At 37.4% G+C, this 15,124-nt stretch overlaps 2 protein-coding genes across 4 annotated transcripts in view; both read right to left on the reverse strand.

Annotated features, from left to right (window-relative positions):
• LOC6031736 (tyrosine-protein kinase Btk29A) overlaps positions 1–12,164 on the reverse strand; it is a 180,325-nt gene extending 168,161 nt beyond the window's left edge. Inside the window, exons 1-2 of one of the 3 annotated variants that reach the window (XM_038252649.1) lie at positions 11,737–12,164; positions 3,795–4,187 (exon numbers count right to left, since the gene is read on the reverse strand). In XM_038252649.1, the coding sequence (XP_038108577.1) occupies positions 3,795–3,947 (153 nt within the window). In that variant the 5' untranslated portion in view covers positions 3,948–4,187; positions 11,737–12,164. Of the gene's footprint in view, positions 1–3,794; positions 4,188–11,652; positions 11,671–11,705 lie in introns of those variants that run through there. The other 2 variants (XM_038252648.1, XM_038252646.1) reach the window with 2 other exon arrangements.
• Positions 12,165–13,073: 909 nt separating this feature from the next.
• Positions 13,074–14,791, reverse strand: LOC6031742 (dolichyl-phosphate beta-glucosyltransferase). The gene is made up of 3 exons (XM_038257706.1): positions 14,491–14,791; positions 14,074–14,248; positions 13,074–13,974 (listed from the first exon to the last, which is right to left on the reverse strand). Exons 1-3 carry the CDS (start codon positions 14,560–14,562, stop codon positions 13,238–13,240), a joined length of 984 nt encoding a protein of 327 aa, XP_038113634.1. The 5' UTR covers positions 14,563–14,791; the 3' UTR covers positions 13,074–13,237.
• Positions 14,792–15,124: the final 333 nt, after the last annotated feature.

A 15,124-nucleotide genomic window follows, 5' to 3' on the forward strand; every position in this document is an offset into this window, starting at 1 on the left:
TAAGAGTTTAATAACAGTTAATGTTATCATAACAAAATTTGTTATTGGTCTGATATTGGTTGAAAGCCAAAACAACTTGGGAATAACAATTTTCGTTATGGAAGAATAACTCCAACTGTTATTGGGATGATCGGATTAGTTGTTAAAATAACAAAAAGTAATAACAAAGATTTGTTCGAAGAATAACTAAAAATATTGTTAGTCTGTTATTACAATAACATCTCAATAACAAAAAAATCATAACGTCGAATAACGATTCTTGTTATAAATAACATAATATGTTATTGGCCTAGTATTTTCAAATATCAAAAAATGTTATTCCCAAGTTATTTCCGTCTGCTCGGGACGCCATTCCGGTTATGTCTGTGGCATAACTACTTTGACTTTTCTAAGTCTCACCCAAACAATCCACCATTTTCTAATGTCGATATCTTAGCAACTAATGGACCGATTTACAATGTTAAAATATGAAAACTTCGTGAAATTTTCCGATCTTCTCGAAAACAATATTTAAAAAAAATTAAATCAAGACTCACATTTCAAAAGGACCAAACATTCAATATTACGCCCTTTTGAAATGTTAATCCTGATTTAATTTTTTTTGAAAAAATTGTTTTCGAAAAGATCGGAAAATTTCACGAAGTTTTAATTTTTTTACATTGAAAATCGGCTGAGATATCGACATTAGAAAATAGCGGGTTGTTCTTGTGAGACTTAGAAAACATCAATTTTCCTGTATTTAAACCTTTGCATGGCAATATCTCAGCAACTAAGGGTCGTATCAACAAAGTTCAAAAAAGCAAAATACAGAAATTTTTAATTTTTTTTTAATTGGGCAAACATGAGCACTAATTAAAAAAATGAATAACTGCGACTATTTTGAAAAAAGTTTTCTAACAATGGCTATAACTTGAAACGGTGCACTTAATCAAAATTTCACTTAAGTACTTTTGTGTGTGTGTGTGTGTGGTCCAATCCAATACCCGCTGGCCGGCAGCGAAATTATGGGAAAGTATAATTTGTATCAGACTTGGGTTATGCTGATACAGCTTATCTCAGTCCCGGGTATTAGGTGGTGTCAGCCCTCGCGCTGCTTCCAATGACCCATTTCAGAATGGCAGAGATCCTAGCGGCCCAATTCCGAGGTCATTGGGCATTGTCTGGCCCCGCCTAAACATAGAACAAGAACCAGACGGATCCTCGAACTATCTTTAAACTTCCAATCCCATCAGGCAAAACAGGGATCAGCGCGTATTTAATGATAAATAAGTGGCATTTGGGTAAAAACACTTTTTTTCCTCTTTTCCCGCGCGAAACAACGACGCAGGCCAAACACGATAGAAGCAGGCCTTGCCTCGCAAAGAGCAACGGCGAGACTGGCCAGCTTCTTTCAAAATCCCTTTTTTCTTCTTTTTCTCCCGCGCGAAACAACGACGCAGGCCAAACACGATCGAAGCAGGCCTTGCCTCGCAAAGAGCAACGGCGAGACTGGCCGGCTTCTTCAAAAACACCTTTTTCTTCCTCTTTTCCCGTGCGAAAAAACGACGCAGGCCAAACACGATCGAAGCAGGCCTTGCCTCGCAAAGAGCAACGGTGAGACTGGCCAGCTTCTTTCAAAATCACTTTTTTCTTCTTTTTCTCCCGCGCGAAACAACGACGCAGGCCAAACACGATCGAAGCAGGCCTTGCCTCGCGAAGAGCAACGGCGAGACTGGCCAGCTTCTTTCAAAGTCACTTTTTTCTTCTTTTTCTCCCGCGCGAAACAACGACGCAGGCCAAACACGATCGATACTTAAGTACTTTTTGATTGCAAATTCGATTTTACTTCGAAAAATTAAGTTGAAAAATTTTTGGTACCAATATTTCGATTTTTTTTTTAAATCTGTATCGATTCAAAAAATCATAACTCGGTCAAAGATTTTTTGCCCATTCTGGAAATTTCTGAAAAGTTGGCATTTGATGTCTTCTAAAACGTATAAACAAAATAGTGTTTTTTTGAAAATCAAGTTTTAGTGACAAAATGAAATAAAAATTCACAAAAAAATATTTTACCGCTTATTATTTTCTTTTCAGTGTAGTCCATATCCATAGTTACAACTTTGCTGAAGACAACAAATCGATCACAAAATTCCTTAAAATGATACAGATTTTTGAATTTTCACATATCATTTTTGTATAGACAGCTGCCAAATTTGTATGGAAAATAATATGTACGAACTAATGATGCAAAATGGCTTCTTTGGTCATACCGAAGGCACCAAAAAAGTTTCCGCAGCCGCATTTAAAAAAAAAACAAATCGAATGAGAGAAATCTCAGAGAATTGCTCATTTTCTAAACATCACTTTGAAAAAAAAAATGATACACAAGAAAAAGAAAAGAAAAAATAACACAAATTCCATTTCCATTTCTGTCGGCCATTATCAAAATAAAAAAAAATCAAACCATCCACATTAACGACCCCCGGGTTTTGTGGTTTCTATTGCAAGTTTCTGCTCGAACTTAGGAGTCCGAAGGCTTGAATGGGGAGAGCACCCAAACCTCTTTCTAATCCAAGGAACCTTCCACCCCAGTGTTTGAACTGACGACCTTTGGATTGCGAGTCCAACCGCCGCCAGCGATTCCACCGGAGTAGGCTTGGTTTGGTGTGTTGTTTGTACTTATGGCATGAAGACGACTCCTACACCTGGAATGACTTAACGGCCTAACAACCAAGGCCGGGACCGACATTTTACTTCCTCATCCGATCGAAGGTTGGAGCAGATGGGAATCGAACCCAGAATCATCCGCTTACAAAGCGGACAGCGTAACCTGTCGGCCATTGCAAAACTTATTTCATTACTTTTCAAATTCGGCTACTTAGCATACAATGTGCTAAATCGTAGCTTAGAAAACCGCAAAAATTCCCTCCAATCCGTAGTATGCCACCACGGACTTGAAACGTGCCCACCGACAACCAAAACCCAAACGCTTCTCGAAGGACCACCTACGGAATGATCACCACGACGATTATAAATTCCCCCAGCTTCAGGTTCAGCTTTTGGCGGTCCGTTTGCGGCGGATGAATTGATTAGCTTTATTTTAGTCACCAAAGTCGAATGATAAAAACTAGCCGCCAAAAGTAACGCCATTTCCAAGTCAGGAAGATGTGGTTTGTTTGATTTTGCGAACACCTCCTTGAAAGGGTACAAAGGCTGAGTCATCAAACGGAACTAGCCGCCCAATAAACGAAGAGGGGGGATTGACCACATGTGTCGGGATCCTCTTTGTGGGAATTGCTGGTTTTGAGATAGGTTACTTAAAATTGATGTGTTTTTATTTTGCGACATGAGTTTTGCTGATCACGTTTTGCGGTTTGGCACCATTTATTTCTCATCGGTAGATGAATAAACATCGTTTCTTTGGCGATCCTTTGAAGGTAGGGAAATTTTAATAAACAATTCTCCAATATTAACTTATGAATAATAAATTAATTTCAACTTCAAAACAGTCACAAACACTTCAATACTTATGACTACCCGAATTCATAATAATCTAAATAATGTGTAGTATTTAATTATATGATGATGATGAAGTTGTGAGTTAACGATGAATTTGACTTGCTTTAATATAATTTAGTGATTTTAGTTTCTCATTTTCAGCTCAAACAGCAGTTTAGTAAGCTTTGTTTGGTGATCGTCAGTTTTCATAATTAGGCGACTCGCACGACACTTGGAAGATTGTGGTGTTGTAATGGTGATGATTTTCATGTGTCCTCACGGGATGGGCCCTCAGCCGGGGTTGGCTGTGTACTTACCTCCAGGTTCCCAATATCATAGTACGACAGATAGAGCCGGGTCAACTCGAACCAGCGCGTCTTGTAGTTGACCGGCGTGAAGCGTTTCTTGTTCTGGGACCGTTTGACCATGTAACCGGCCTTGATCACGAAATCACTGCGACGTTCCGTCATTTTTTATTTTATTTTTTTTGGCTTCCGAACTTAATCGATATGATTGACTTTTTGAAGGTTGTAAAATTTAACAAACAAATAAAACTGCTATTCCACTGACTATCAAATTTATGGCCACCGATTAGGGGAGGGAAGAACTTTCCTGTTTTGTTTTACATGTAGTTTGGCACTACATCGTTCTTAACACTACGAAGTCTGCCGTTGGGGGATTCACATTTTTGTAAACTCTACTGCAACTAGCTGTGGATAATATAATGATCAATTTTTAATAAAGAAGAAAACGAAAAGAAGTACAGAAAGCCATCGAAGCTGCCAATTAACATCGAAGAAGAATGAAGAATAGGTGCAAATATCTACAGTGTGCGCTAGCTATCTTGATTCTTCCCCCGGTTAAACCAGAAATCGACCGAACCGTAGAACCTCCTAGAATTAAACAAGACAAGAGAAAACCAAACCGGCAAGACAAGAATAAGATCGCGGCAAGGCCACACCGCACCGCCACGGCGTGAATCGTTATCGGAATCAATGGCGAACGTAATAAATTATGCACGACGCGTGAAAGTCAGAAGGAATCGCAACCAAGCCCAAGTCGGCGTTCGGAGAACGATAAGAGCTGTTAACCCTCGGTATGAAATCGGCGGATTTCAATCATTTTTATTTTTTGTATTTTTTTTTATTTTGCTCTAACTTTTGTGGGATTCCTTCCCTATCACCAAAGAAAACATTTTGTGTCATCGGTTCACCAATACAAATCTCCATACAATGTTGGCAGCTGTTCATACAAAAATGGTACGTAAATATTCGAACATCTGTAAATTTTCTAGATTTTTTTTTGATTGATTTGGTGTTTTCGGCAAAGTTGTAGGTTTAAAACACGGAAAAATGGTGATTTTTTCAATAACGTTTTTTTTTACAAAAAATCTATTTCCTAAAAACTATATTTTTGAATTTTTAATTTTTTCATATGTTTTAGGGGACAAAATCCCGCATCTTTTAAGCCATTCAGAATTATGGAACAAATTTTTTCCGACGAGTTAGGATTTTTTTTAACAAAATTTAAATTTTTTACTGAACATTTTTGACCTCATTTATTAATGCTAAATCGAATTTGCAATCAAATTTTCAACTTTTTTGATTAGGTGCACCGTTTCCTAAATATAGCCATTCAAAGTTAAATTTTGTTCAAAAAATTCAGGAAAAATATTCTTACTTATTAAAAATAAGTCTTACCCAAACAACCTTCCATTTTCTAATGTTCATATCTCAGCAACTAATGGTCCGGTTTTCAAAGTAAAACTATGAATTATTCGTGAAATCGTCAAGGGGGGGGCAAAAAAAAAAAAAAGTTTAAATAACAAGCCATAGTCTTCACATTGAAATGAAAAAAGTCTTTTAAAATGCATTTTACGGTAGTTCAGTTGTTTTGCAATCATTAGTTTTAAAAAAATCTAAGATCTGACAAAAACAAAAAATGTATCGAAAAAAAATATTTTGCATCGAAAATTTTCAAAAAACCTTCAGATTTTTTATTAAACCCAAACATGCTAAAAATGATTTTAAACGCAGGAGAATGTAGTTTAATTTGATTTCAGCTGGTTGCACTTGAATTTTCATTGATATGATATTTTGAAGTTTATTGAAAAAATATTTTTTTTGCCCCCTGATTTTTCGGGCCAATTTTGAAGGGGGGGGGGGGGTTGACAAAAACTTTTAAAAATATTTGTACCAGCCTAAAATATATCAAAAATGAAAAAAAATAAAAATAGTGTTTTTTATTGATAATCAGGTTTTAGTGACAAGAAGTGAATCACCAGAAAACTTTTTTACCGTGTATCATATTTTTTTCAGTGTAGTCCTTATTCATACCTACAACTTTGTCGAAGACACCAAATCGATCATTTTTGTATGGACGCTGCCAAATTTGTATGGAAAATTATATGGACAAACTAATTTCGTGTCTTCCGATCTTTTCGAAAACATTATTTTCAAAAAAATTAAATCAAGACTAATATTTTAAAAGGGCAAAACATTCAATATTACGCTCTTTTAAAATGTTAGTCTCAGCTTAAAAATATTTTTTTCGAAAAGATCGGAAAATTTCACAAATGTTTCATATTTTAACATTGCAAATCGGACCATTTATTGCTGAGATATCGACATTAGAAAATGTTGGGTTGTTTGAGTGAAACTTAAAAAACATCAATTTTCCTGTTTTTAAACCTTTGCATGGCAATAGCTCAGCAACTAAGGGTCGTATCAACAAAGTTTTCTCAGCTTTTCAAAAATATTTTTTTTCAAAAGTGGGCAAACATGTGCACTTATTTAAAAAATGAAAAACTGCGACTATTTTCAAAAAACTTGAAGTTGAAAAATTTTTGCGACAAATATGTCAATTTTTTTTAAATCAGTATTGATTCAAAAATTCATAACTCGGTCAAAGATTTTTTGCCCATTCTGGAAATTTCTGAAAAGTTGGCATCAACCTAAAACATATCAAAAAATAATAAAAATAGTGTTTTTCTGCAAATCAAGTTTAAGTGACAAAAAGTGAAATAAAAAATCACAAAAAAAAAAATTCCGTGTATTATTTTTTTTCAGTGTAGTCCTGATCTATACATACAACTTTGCTGAAGACACCAAATCGATCAAAAAAATCCTTCAAAAAAAAAAAGATTTTCGAATTTTCATAAATCATTTTTGTATGGACAGCTGCCAAATTTGTATGGAAAATTATATGGACAAACAAATGATGCAAAATGGCTTCTTTGGGCATACCGAAGGCAAAAAAAGGTTTCAGCCGGATTGAAAAAAAAAAACAAGAAAATCGAATGACCGAAATCTCAGAGAATTGCTCTGATGCAAAATGGCTTCTCTGGACATATAGAATGCATGGACTTAGCCAAATAACATTTCGAAATTCTAGAGAGCTCAAAACGCTCAATTCGCTATTTCTCACTATATGAACAAGTTATTTTGCTAAGCTTTTTATATAAGCTTGCTTGCTCACTTCCTACCGAGCTATTAATTACTCGATTTCCTGATAAAAAGCCTTTTAATAACTGTTTTCAAATGTCAAAGTGCTGATATGTCAACATTAGGTGCTGGATGGTATTACGTGCACTTCCTTTATGTAGCTTTCATTTCAAGATTTTTTTTGCAAAGTTCTTTGTCATATTGGTCATGTGTAACATGACCAACTACATTTTTTTAAACTTTCATAAAAGTTTCTAAATAATTTTTACCATTGCCAATTGTTTTCCCCCTCGTCCTTTTAATTTCCCCGAATATCAAATAGCAATAAAATAATGCTCAAAATTCTAATTTTCAATTGAAAATACAACATTTACATTGATTTAAAACTCTTTAAGATGCGTTCAATAACGTTTTTTTTAATCAAATACAGAATTTTTAAGCCTTCTACACATTCTGAATGTTGAGACCGAATAGCACAACATCAACGAAACATCGATTTTCTATAGTTTTTCAAACATGGTCCGATCTGATATTTGTGGGATGAAATGAAATGAAAATTTCAAACGTATTTTTAAATTTAAAAGAAATGCTCATTCAATTTCGAATTAATCTCAAAGGCACTTAAAAATTAAACCAAGACAACTCTCCATCATGAACGGAACCATAACATTCTGCTCAAGTGCTTGTCTACTTCGCACTTGCAAAAACCTTTTTTTTTATTTCCTTATTTTTCATTCCTTCCAACTCCATCTGCTGCACTTGTCAGCCAAGGTTTGCTCCAACACAAGTGAGAATCCCAACTTTTTTGTATTCTTCACATTTTTATATAATTTCTGCCCGCCAGTTTCTCTATTTGCATATCGCGCGCGCGCAGCCATTTCTCGACTCGACAGACTGCAGAAGGAGGTAGGTATCGTTTTCATCGGCTGGGGATCGTTTCTTGTGAGCCAGCGCAGTGTTGTTGAGTCGAGGATGCTGATGATGACAACGTCGGTCGACACCGTAATCGTGGTCTTCCAGAACCAGCAAACTTGTTCTTCCTTATTTGAATTCGACTGAATGGATCGGATGAGGGTATTTCTTGCAGTTCTTGTATCATTTTGATCAAGATGATATTAAGAAGGTGGGAATTTTTAGCAGCTTCTTATAACATCTTGGGCACATGTCGTTTTAAGTAACAATGCATTTGTTGTGAAAAGTCCACAGAATATTTGTTTTTATTATAATTGAAAACACCCATTTTAAGAATAATCACTATAATATCATAATGGGACATAAAATGTCAGAAAATTGAGATTCTCACAAAATATTCTAAAGCACAAACACTTTCCAAACGACTCTTTGTCCAAACCCCAAGCTCGTGGCATTTAGCACATTAGAGATGGGGGTTGCAACCCAATCAAAGTGCGAGAGTTCTCAGGCCTGCAGGCAGTGTTCTTTTAAATTCGCATAAAAAACTGCAGATTCCTGACCCTGGTGAGATCATATTGACGCAAGTAATTTGCACCAGCCAGAGGGAACTGGCAGACGACTTGGCTGGGCAAAAAAACGGCTAACAAATTGACCATTTGTGTGTGTTTTTTCTTCACTTGGCCATTCAAATGTGGCAGTCTGTTTATAAGTGTAAAAATAAACAATGGGATGCGTTGGTCATTTAGAGCAATTTGCAGGATTGGATTTAAATGGTGAAAGTTGATAGAAATGGTGGAGTGGGTGTTACTTCTGATAGGTGTTGAAGTAAGTAGAGCCGCATTTTTTGAATAATTTTATGTTTAAATTTAAAAATATGTTGCTGTTGAAAAACTGTTTTGAGAAATAGCAACAGTTGTCGAAGAATTAAGAAAGGTCTTTGTTTGATGGTTAAAAATAATTTTGGAGCAACTACAGCCCAAACAGGTTTTTTAAGGTTCTTTTTTACTCGATCCTCTCCGATTTCAATGAAAATTTTTAGACATATTATATGCTTATATAAGTCATTTTTGTGTATTTGGAGCCATTTGCACTCGAGAAGTTGAGAGGATTTTTTGTGATTCTCGTTGTTAGCACCACTTAAATCCATTTATTTCGTTTTTTTTTTACAAACATCTACTAAGAGTGACACATTATTTTTGGACGTGTGACATTACAGCTGCAAGTGTAGAACTGCCCATGATCGCATAAATGTCCCATATGCATTTTCATCACTTTTGAGTTATTGATGCAGTTTGGTTCAAAATCGTGTGCTCTTTCTAAAGAGCCTATAACATCCAGTACTTTGTTCTAGAAATCGGGAGGAAATCCAGTTTTTTCGTGAAAACTTAACACGTAGCCTTATGTGTGGGACAAACTTCAAATGCGTTTTTCTCAGTTTGCTGTTTTTTGCATAAGGGACATTTATGCGATCATGGGCAGAGTAGTGAAATCGATGCTCAGCCGAACAATCCCGATGATGTTTTTTTCAGTTTCCTTTTACAGATTTTTCGTGGGCGAGAGAGGAGAGCAAAGTTTGCTTCCGATTTTTTCTATTGATGAGCGTCAAGAGATTTTCTTTGGATGTAGATTCTTCCATCGCTGTTCAAGACTGAAAAATCAAGTCTCACGTATAGAAATTGGCAAAAGCAAAAAAGTGGCCAAAACCTTTGTTTTTAAACATTTTTATTTTTAAGGCCACTTTATCTTCGTAAGGATTAGACTAAGGACAATGATCAATAAGAAGACATTCATGTAGAATTGTCTTAGAATCGATTTTCGATATTGGTTTTGGAAAATATTAACGTTTATAGCACTTAAAAAAACAATGTTACATGTTACAAACAAAGACAAAGACTTATTCCAAAGAAATTTTGAACGAAAAAAAGTGTGGGCTCACCTTGAAACTTGACTTTTAAATTTAAAAATCAAAAAATTACAAAGGTGTTTTTTTATTTGACCACTTTTCGATACGATGCAACAGCTTCTAGATACATAGCAATATTTATATTATGAAATACAAAAATGTTTAAACAATTTAAGCCCTTTTCAAAAGTCATTCTAATGCTTATCAAATTTACATTAGACTTTTCTTCAAGTAGGAAATCTATTCCTTAGGTGATTTTTTTTTGTATTCTGCCATTCTATGGTCCTATAAAATTGCGTAAATTTTTTAAGTGACGATAACTATTTGCGTCCGATTTCCAAAGTCAAAAAATTAGTTAAACATGAAATTATCCCGTTGTTTCAAAAACATAAGATCAGATTAGAACTGGCAATTTTGTTTTAAAAATTCATAAATATTTTCAAATTACCGACAGCAGCTTATAAAGTCATCCTACATATTCGGATCACCTACAAATTTGAAACACTTTTGTGGTAATTTGTCAACTGGATGCCAAAAGCAACTTTTTTTTTTCTTTGGGCGGAATTATTCAAGTTTCTTATAAAAAAATTTCTTTTGTTTATGTATTTTTAGATAAAACTAGAAAACAAAAAAAATATGTTTTTCACACAAAAAAAAGTTGAATTTGGGAAGGTTGATTTTTTTGATTGAATATAACCGCTTTCTGAGTAATTTTACATAAAAATGTTCCGGATATAATATTACACATTTTTTCACAATTTTTTTTTACATTCCCTGATGAATATTACAATCATTTTTTTCTGTGTGGATAAATAATGACTGAAATTAAAAAACAAATTAAGGAAAAACACGAACACAAAGAAAATTACATCTAGACATTGTTAAATATTCATTCACGATTCATTTTTCAAATTTATCATTCAGCTCTTTCCAAGATACTTTCGCTAACGGGGGCAAATCGGGACTACATTCTGAATAGGGACAGAACAGTTTGTTATTGTGTTGTTCTGGGCTTGTTTTAACTGAAATTAATAAAAAATATCCAAACATTGACTAAAATATGGCTTCAACAGCTGTCCCAATTTGATACATTCTGCTTTCATTGGCCAGCCCTACTGCGTAAATTTAGCCGCAACAAAGATTCGTTGGAATATGGTACAATACGATTTAGCAAAATACCCCTTTTCATGAGAAGCTAAATTGAACTAAGAGTATCAAAAACAAACAACAGATCATGTTGCACTTGTCCCGCTCATTATTATCAATTACCCTGCTCAGTTCATCAAGAACAGTGTGCAGAACAGAGAAATTGCTACAGCCTGCGTTATCAGCGACCTACTTCCGTTACGCGGTGGTGCATTGCTCACGTATCCAGTCATCATCGGATCCAATCGCTGCTGCTGGACCATGTAACGAGCAGCTTTCTCCCCCATGGAAGCCCAGCTCGAACCCAATTCGTCACACTCACACCCGGAGGGCTGACTCATGCCAATTGGTTCGAGGTTTGTTTTGTCTTCATCGCCAATTAGAAGAGGTGGCCCAATGGTCTCTATTTGTTGGGATCTCTTGGGGTTTAAAGAGCGCGGCGCCGGAAATTGTTGCGATTCCTTTGTTTGCTTTCGTATTGGCCGGTATTGGTGCTCTTCACCTTCAGAATAAGTGGCAAAAGGCAAACACCGAGAGCAAATATTTGTCCAAGTGGACAACCCTATTGAAGTTAAAGCAAGTGTGAAGGTGATCGAATTTTTGTTTCTAGCTTTGTTTTTTTTGTTCGCTACCAGCCTGATCAAATAAAGAAGAGAATGGAGTTTGTTTGCAACAGTTTGGCAGCCGATGACGACGATTAGGTCTGTTTTATGGAGGCAGGTTCTGGTCGATTGCTGGATTTATCCAGAGAGAAGGGAATAACAAAATAACCCAAGAGAGGTGTACAGCAATGTGTGCCAGCTTTCGAAAACCAAAATATTTACAAATTTCTGCGGGCAAATTGTAAACAATTACTTTTCTTCTTTTTTCCTCACGAAGCAAAACGTCTTTTCAGTGCATTTCTTCACATAAACCTTACAAAAATCACTCTTTTGCACAATTTACACTTTTAACACCAATTCTATCCTTTCTTCCTTGCTAAACGAACCGTAACATGACAAGATTCCGCGAATTCCGTATCTTTTTTTCCTTGCCCGAACCAACCCGACGAACCGCGAAATTCCACACGCACGAAACCGCACACAAAACGCTCACAAACAGATAAACAATTCACGACGACAATGTAAACAAACAAACAATTCCAAGCTTTTGCGCAAAATCACAACAATTGGCACCGATACTAATCGCGCACTCGAAATCTCCGCTCGAGAGACGACGACAATTTCGGGGCCGATACGACTGGTCGCGACAAGTTTGACAACTTCTTCTCCACCTTCGGTTTGTCAACTTCTCTGGTTCTGTTTGAGGTTATGTGGGTGTGGGTGTGCCATATCAGCACGCGCAGTGTGTGCCTCTCGTTCTGGCCCGTGGCGGTTGAGTGGGTTTGTTTTGACAGCTGGCCTCCGCGGGCTAGTGTGTGTGAGATATCGTGCGAGAAGTGCGAGTTTGTTTACGTTTGGCAGGGGTTGGTGCTGCAGACTGGGGTTGGTGCTAACGGGCGTATTTGACGTGAGAGATATTGACGCGGTTCACGACGCCCTTTCGGGACTGATTTCGGATTTTGATTGGATTAACGAAATGGCTAAAGTGGAAAAAGGTGCAGCTGAATAATGCGAAGACAAAGTGCATGGTAGTGACGACACGACAAGCCAACGAGTGTAGAAGGTGTACAGATGGATGGTGAAAGCTTGGAGCGGGTAACGACGGTGAAATACTTTGGGGTCATGTTGGATGAAAAGCTGAATTTCAACGAGCACATTGATTACACCATTCGGAAAGCAGCATGAAAAATTGTCGAAACAATCTTTCATGCTACAAAAACTGTGTATGGGATAGATCAACCATTGAGTGAACACAGTTTAGAGTGTAGTTGACAGTTAACGCGAGAACGTAAACAATAAATCAGCCTAGATCTACTGTCCTAAGCGCCAGTTATAAACAAATTCGTTTTTTGATCGGTTCGAAATCTATTTACGAGTTCAAAAATGCTTTGAATTGTTCATCTGCACGTCCTTTACTGAAAAACTGAGAAGAAATATAGCAAACTAATCAGAGTACTATTTTTTTCGAGCAAACCGTCAAAGACTACGATTTTGTTTGTTTGGCGATATATTCTATCGTAGGATTTAGACATACTCTTAAATGTAACAAATACTTTGGATATTGATTAGATAAAAAGTAGTTAAACATAGTTTAAATTTCAAAGCAATACACTTTATTTATCGATTAAATGCCATTATACATCTAAAACATACTCCTACCTTTCGATCTACCTATCAAAAGCTACAGTACAATATGGAAAAAAAAGCCACGATTCTTCAATTCCAAAAGCGCTACAAGTGAACACTGCCACACCTTAATTCACATGCTCCTTCCGCAACTGCCACGCCCCGATCGCGTACCGGAACCAAATAAAGATCAGATCACGCCCCATCTGCAGCCAGGACCAGAACGGCGTCAGCTTCGAGCCCTCGATTTCGGTCCACCGGACGGCGATCTCCTCGATCGGAATGTTGTACGCCTGGGCAATGAACAGCAGCTCCACGTCGAAGGCCCACCGTTCCACGTGCATCACGCCGAAAACCTTCCGCGCCGAGCACCGGCTCAGCAGCTTGAAGCCGCACTGGGTGTCGCGAATTTTCTTGACCGCAAACGTCCAAACCAGAAAGTGAAAGCCGTGCATCAGCAGTGTGCGGAAGAAGGTCCGCGAGGCGGTCGCTTCCTGCTCCAGATGGGCCCGGGATCCGATCGAGATGGCGTCCGTATCGAAGCTGCCTCCGCTCAGCTTGGCCATGCTTTGCTCTAGTTTGGCGTAGTCCTCGAACTTGGTAGCACCATCGGCATCGGCAAACAGAAGGAACTTACCGCGGGCGCTCAACATTCCCATTCGGACGGCACCTCCCTTGCCACGATTCTGCACCAAAGCCAGAACTCGAACCTTGCTGGAACCATACTTGGCGGAGTACTTCTGGGCGACCTCGACCGTTTTGTCCCGGCTTCCATCGCTGACGATGATCACTTCGTAGCTGAAGTTCTTGTTGGATTTCAGTCTCGCTTCCAGATACTCCAAGCACTCGTCCAGCATAATTGGCACTAAAAAGATTGGCTTATCATTGCACTGATCTTTAGGGAAATTACTCTTCTAGAACATCCAACTTGATTTCTCAGTCATCAGTCGTCTCACAGACTTACATCGTTTCTCCTCGTCGAATGCCGGAACGATGACGCTGAGCTCCAAGGAGGGCTGATCCTCCAGCGAGGGAAACTTCTCATTCTCGTTGGTAGCTGAGTCCAGAAAGGTTTGCTCCTCTTTGTGGCGGACAATGTGCGGGAATGGAGTGGTGGTCACCTTCAGAATGATTCCAACCTTTCAAAACAAAAAAAAAATATCTGTTTATTTCAATAGGAATGAAAGAGTTTTATATAAGGTTGAGTTAGAAAGATACAATAGTTTTGAAAGGGTCGAAACATCTACGATCTGTGATGCCCGGTAGCACAGACTATCACATTCTCGTACATGAATCTTATAAGAATTTCAATACATTATTTTGAGTGAAAAATCCTAAAACAGACAATAATAATTAAAACAATTCAAGATTATATTCTTACCACAACAAGTATAAAGAATATAGATCCAGATCCAAAAAGCAGAATAAGCTGAACAAACTCAGTGGTCAGCATTTTGTGTTATGGCAGTCAACTAATCATGTACCAAATTCAGCCTTTATCCACCACTTTTAAGCTTGTGCAGGTTTAAAATCACCGAAAACCTCCGTTCTACCGACAATCTTGCACAATTTCACTAAAAACGGGCAGCAAAATTAGAAAAACAGACGGTTCTATTCATCGTTTTACACGTCCGCTGCTGCCCAGAACCGAAAACAACTGAGAACGTCAACGATGACACATCGACAGATGCCAACGCAACGCGGCTGTAAACAAAAACACTGTCCCGGCCGGTGCTTTGCCCCCTTCGGAATCGTCGAAGACTGCAAGTACGCTGTGAATTAAAGCTGCACTACGAAAGGGAGATTTTTAATGTTTAATCATAAACTATCAATGTTAAAAAATGTTGAATTATAAATTTAGAATGTTTGCTGATAATCTTGATTCTTAAATTTTGACTCTTGACTCTTGATTCTTGACTCTTGATTCTTGACTCTTGTCTCTTGACTCTGGACTCTGGACTCTGGACTCTGGACTCTGGACTCTGGACTCTGGACTTTGGACTCTTTACTCTTGA

This window comes from Culex quinquefasciatus, chromosome 2, assembly GCF_015732765.1.
Source record: "Culex quinquefasciatus strain JHB chromosome 2, VPISU_Cqui_1.0_pri_paternal, whole genome shotgun sequence".
NCBI lineage: Eukaryota > Metazoa > Arthropoda > Insecta > Diptera > Culicidae > Culex > Culex quinquefasciatus.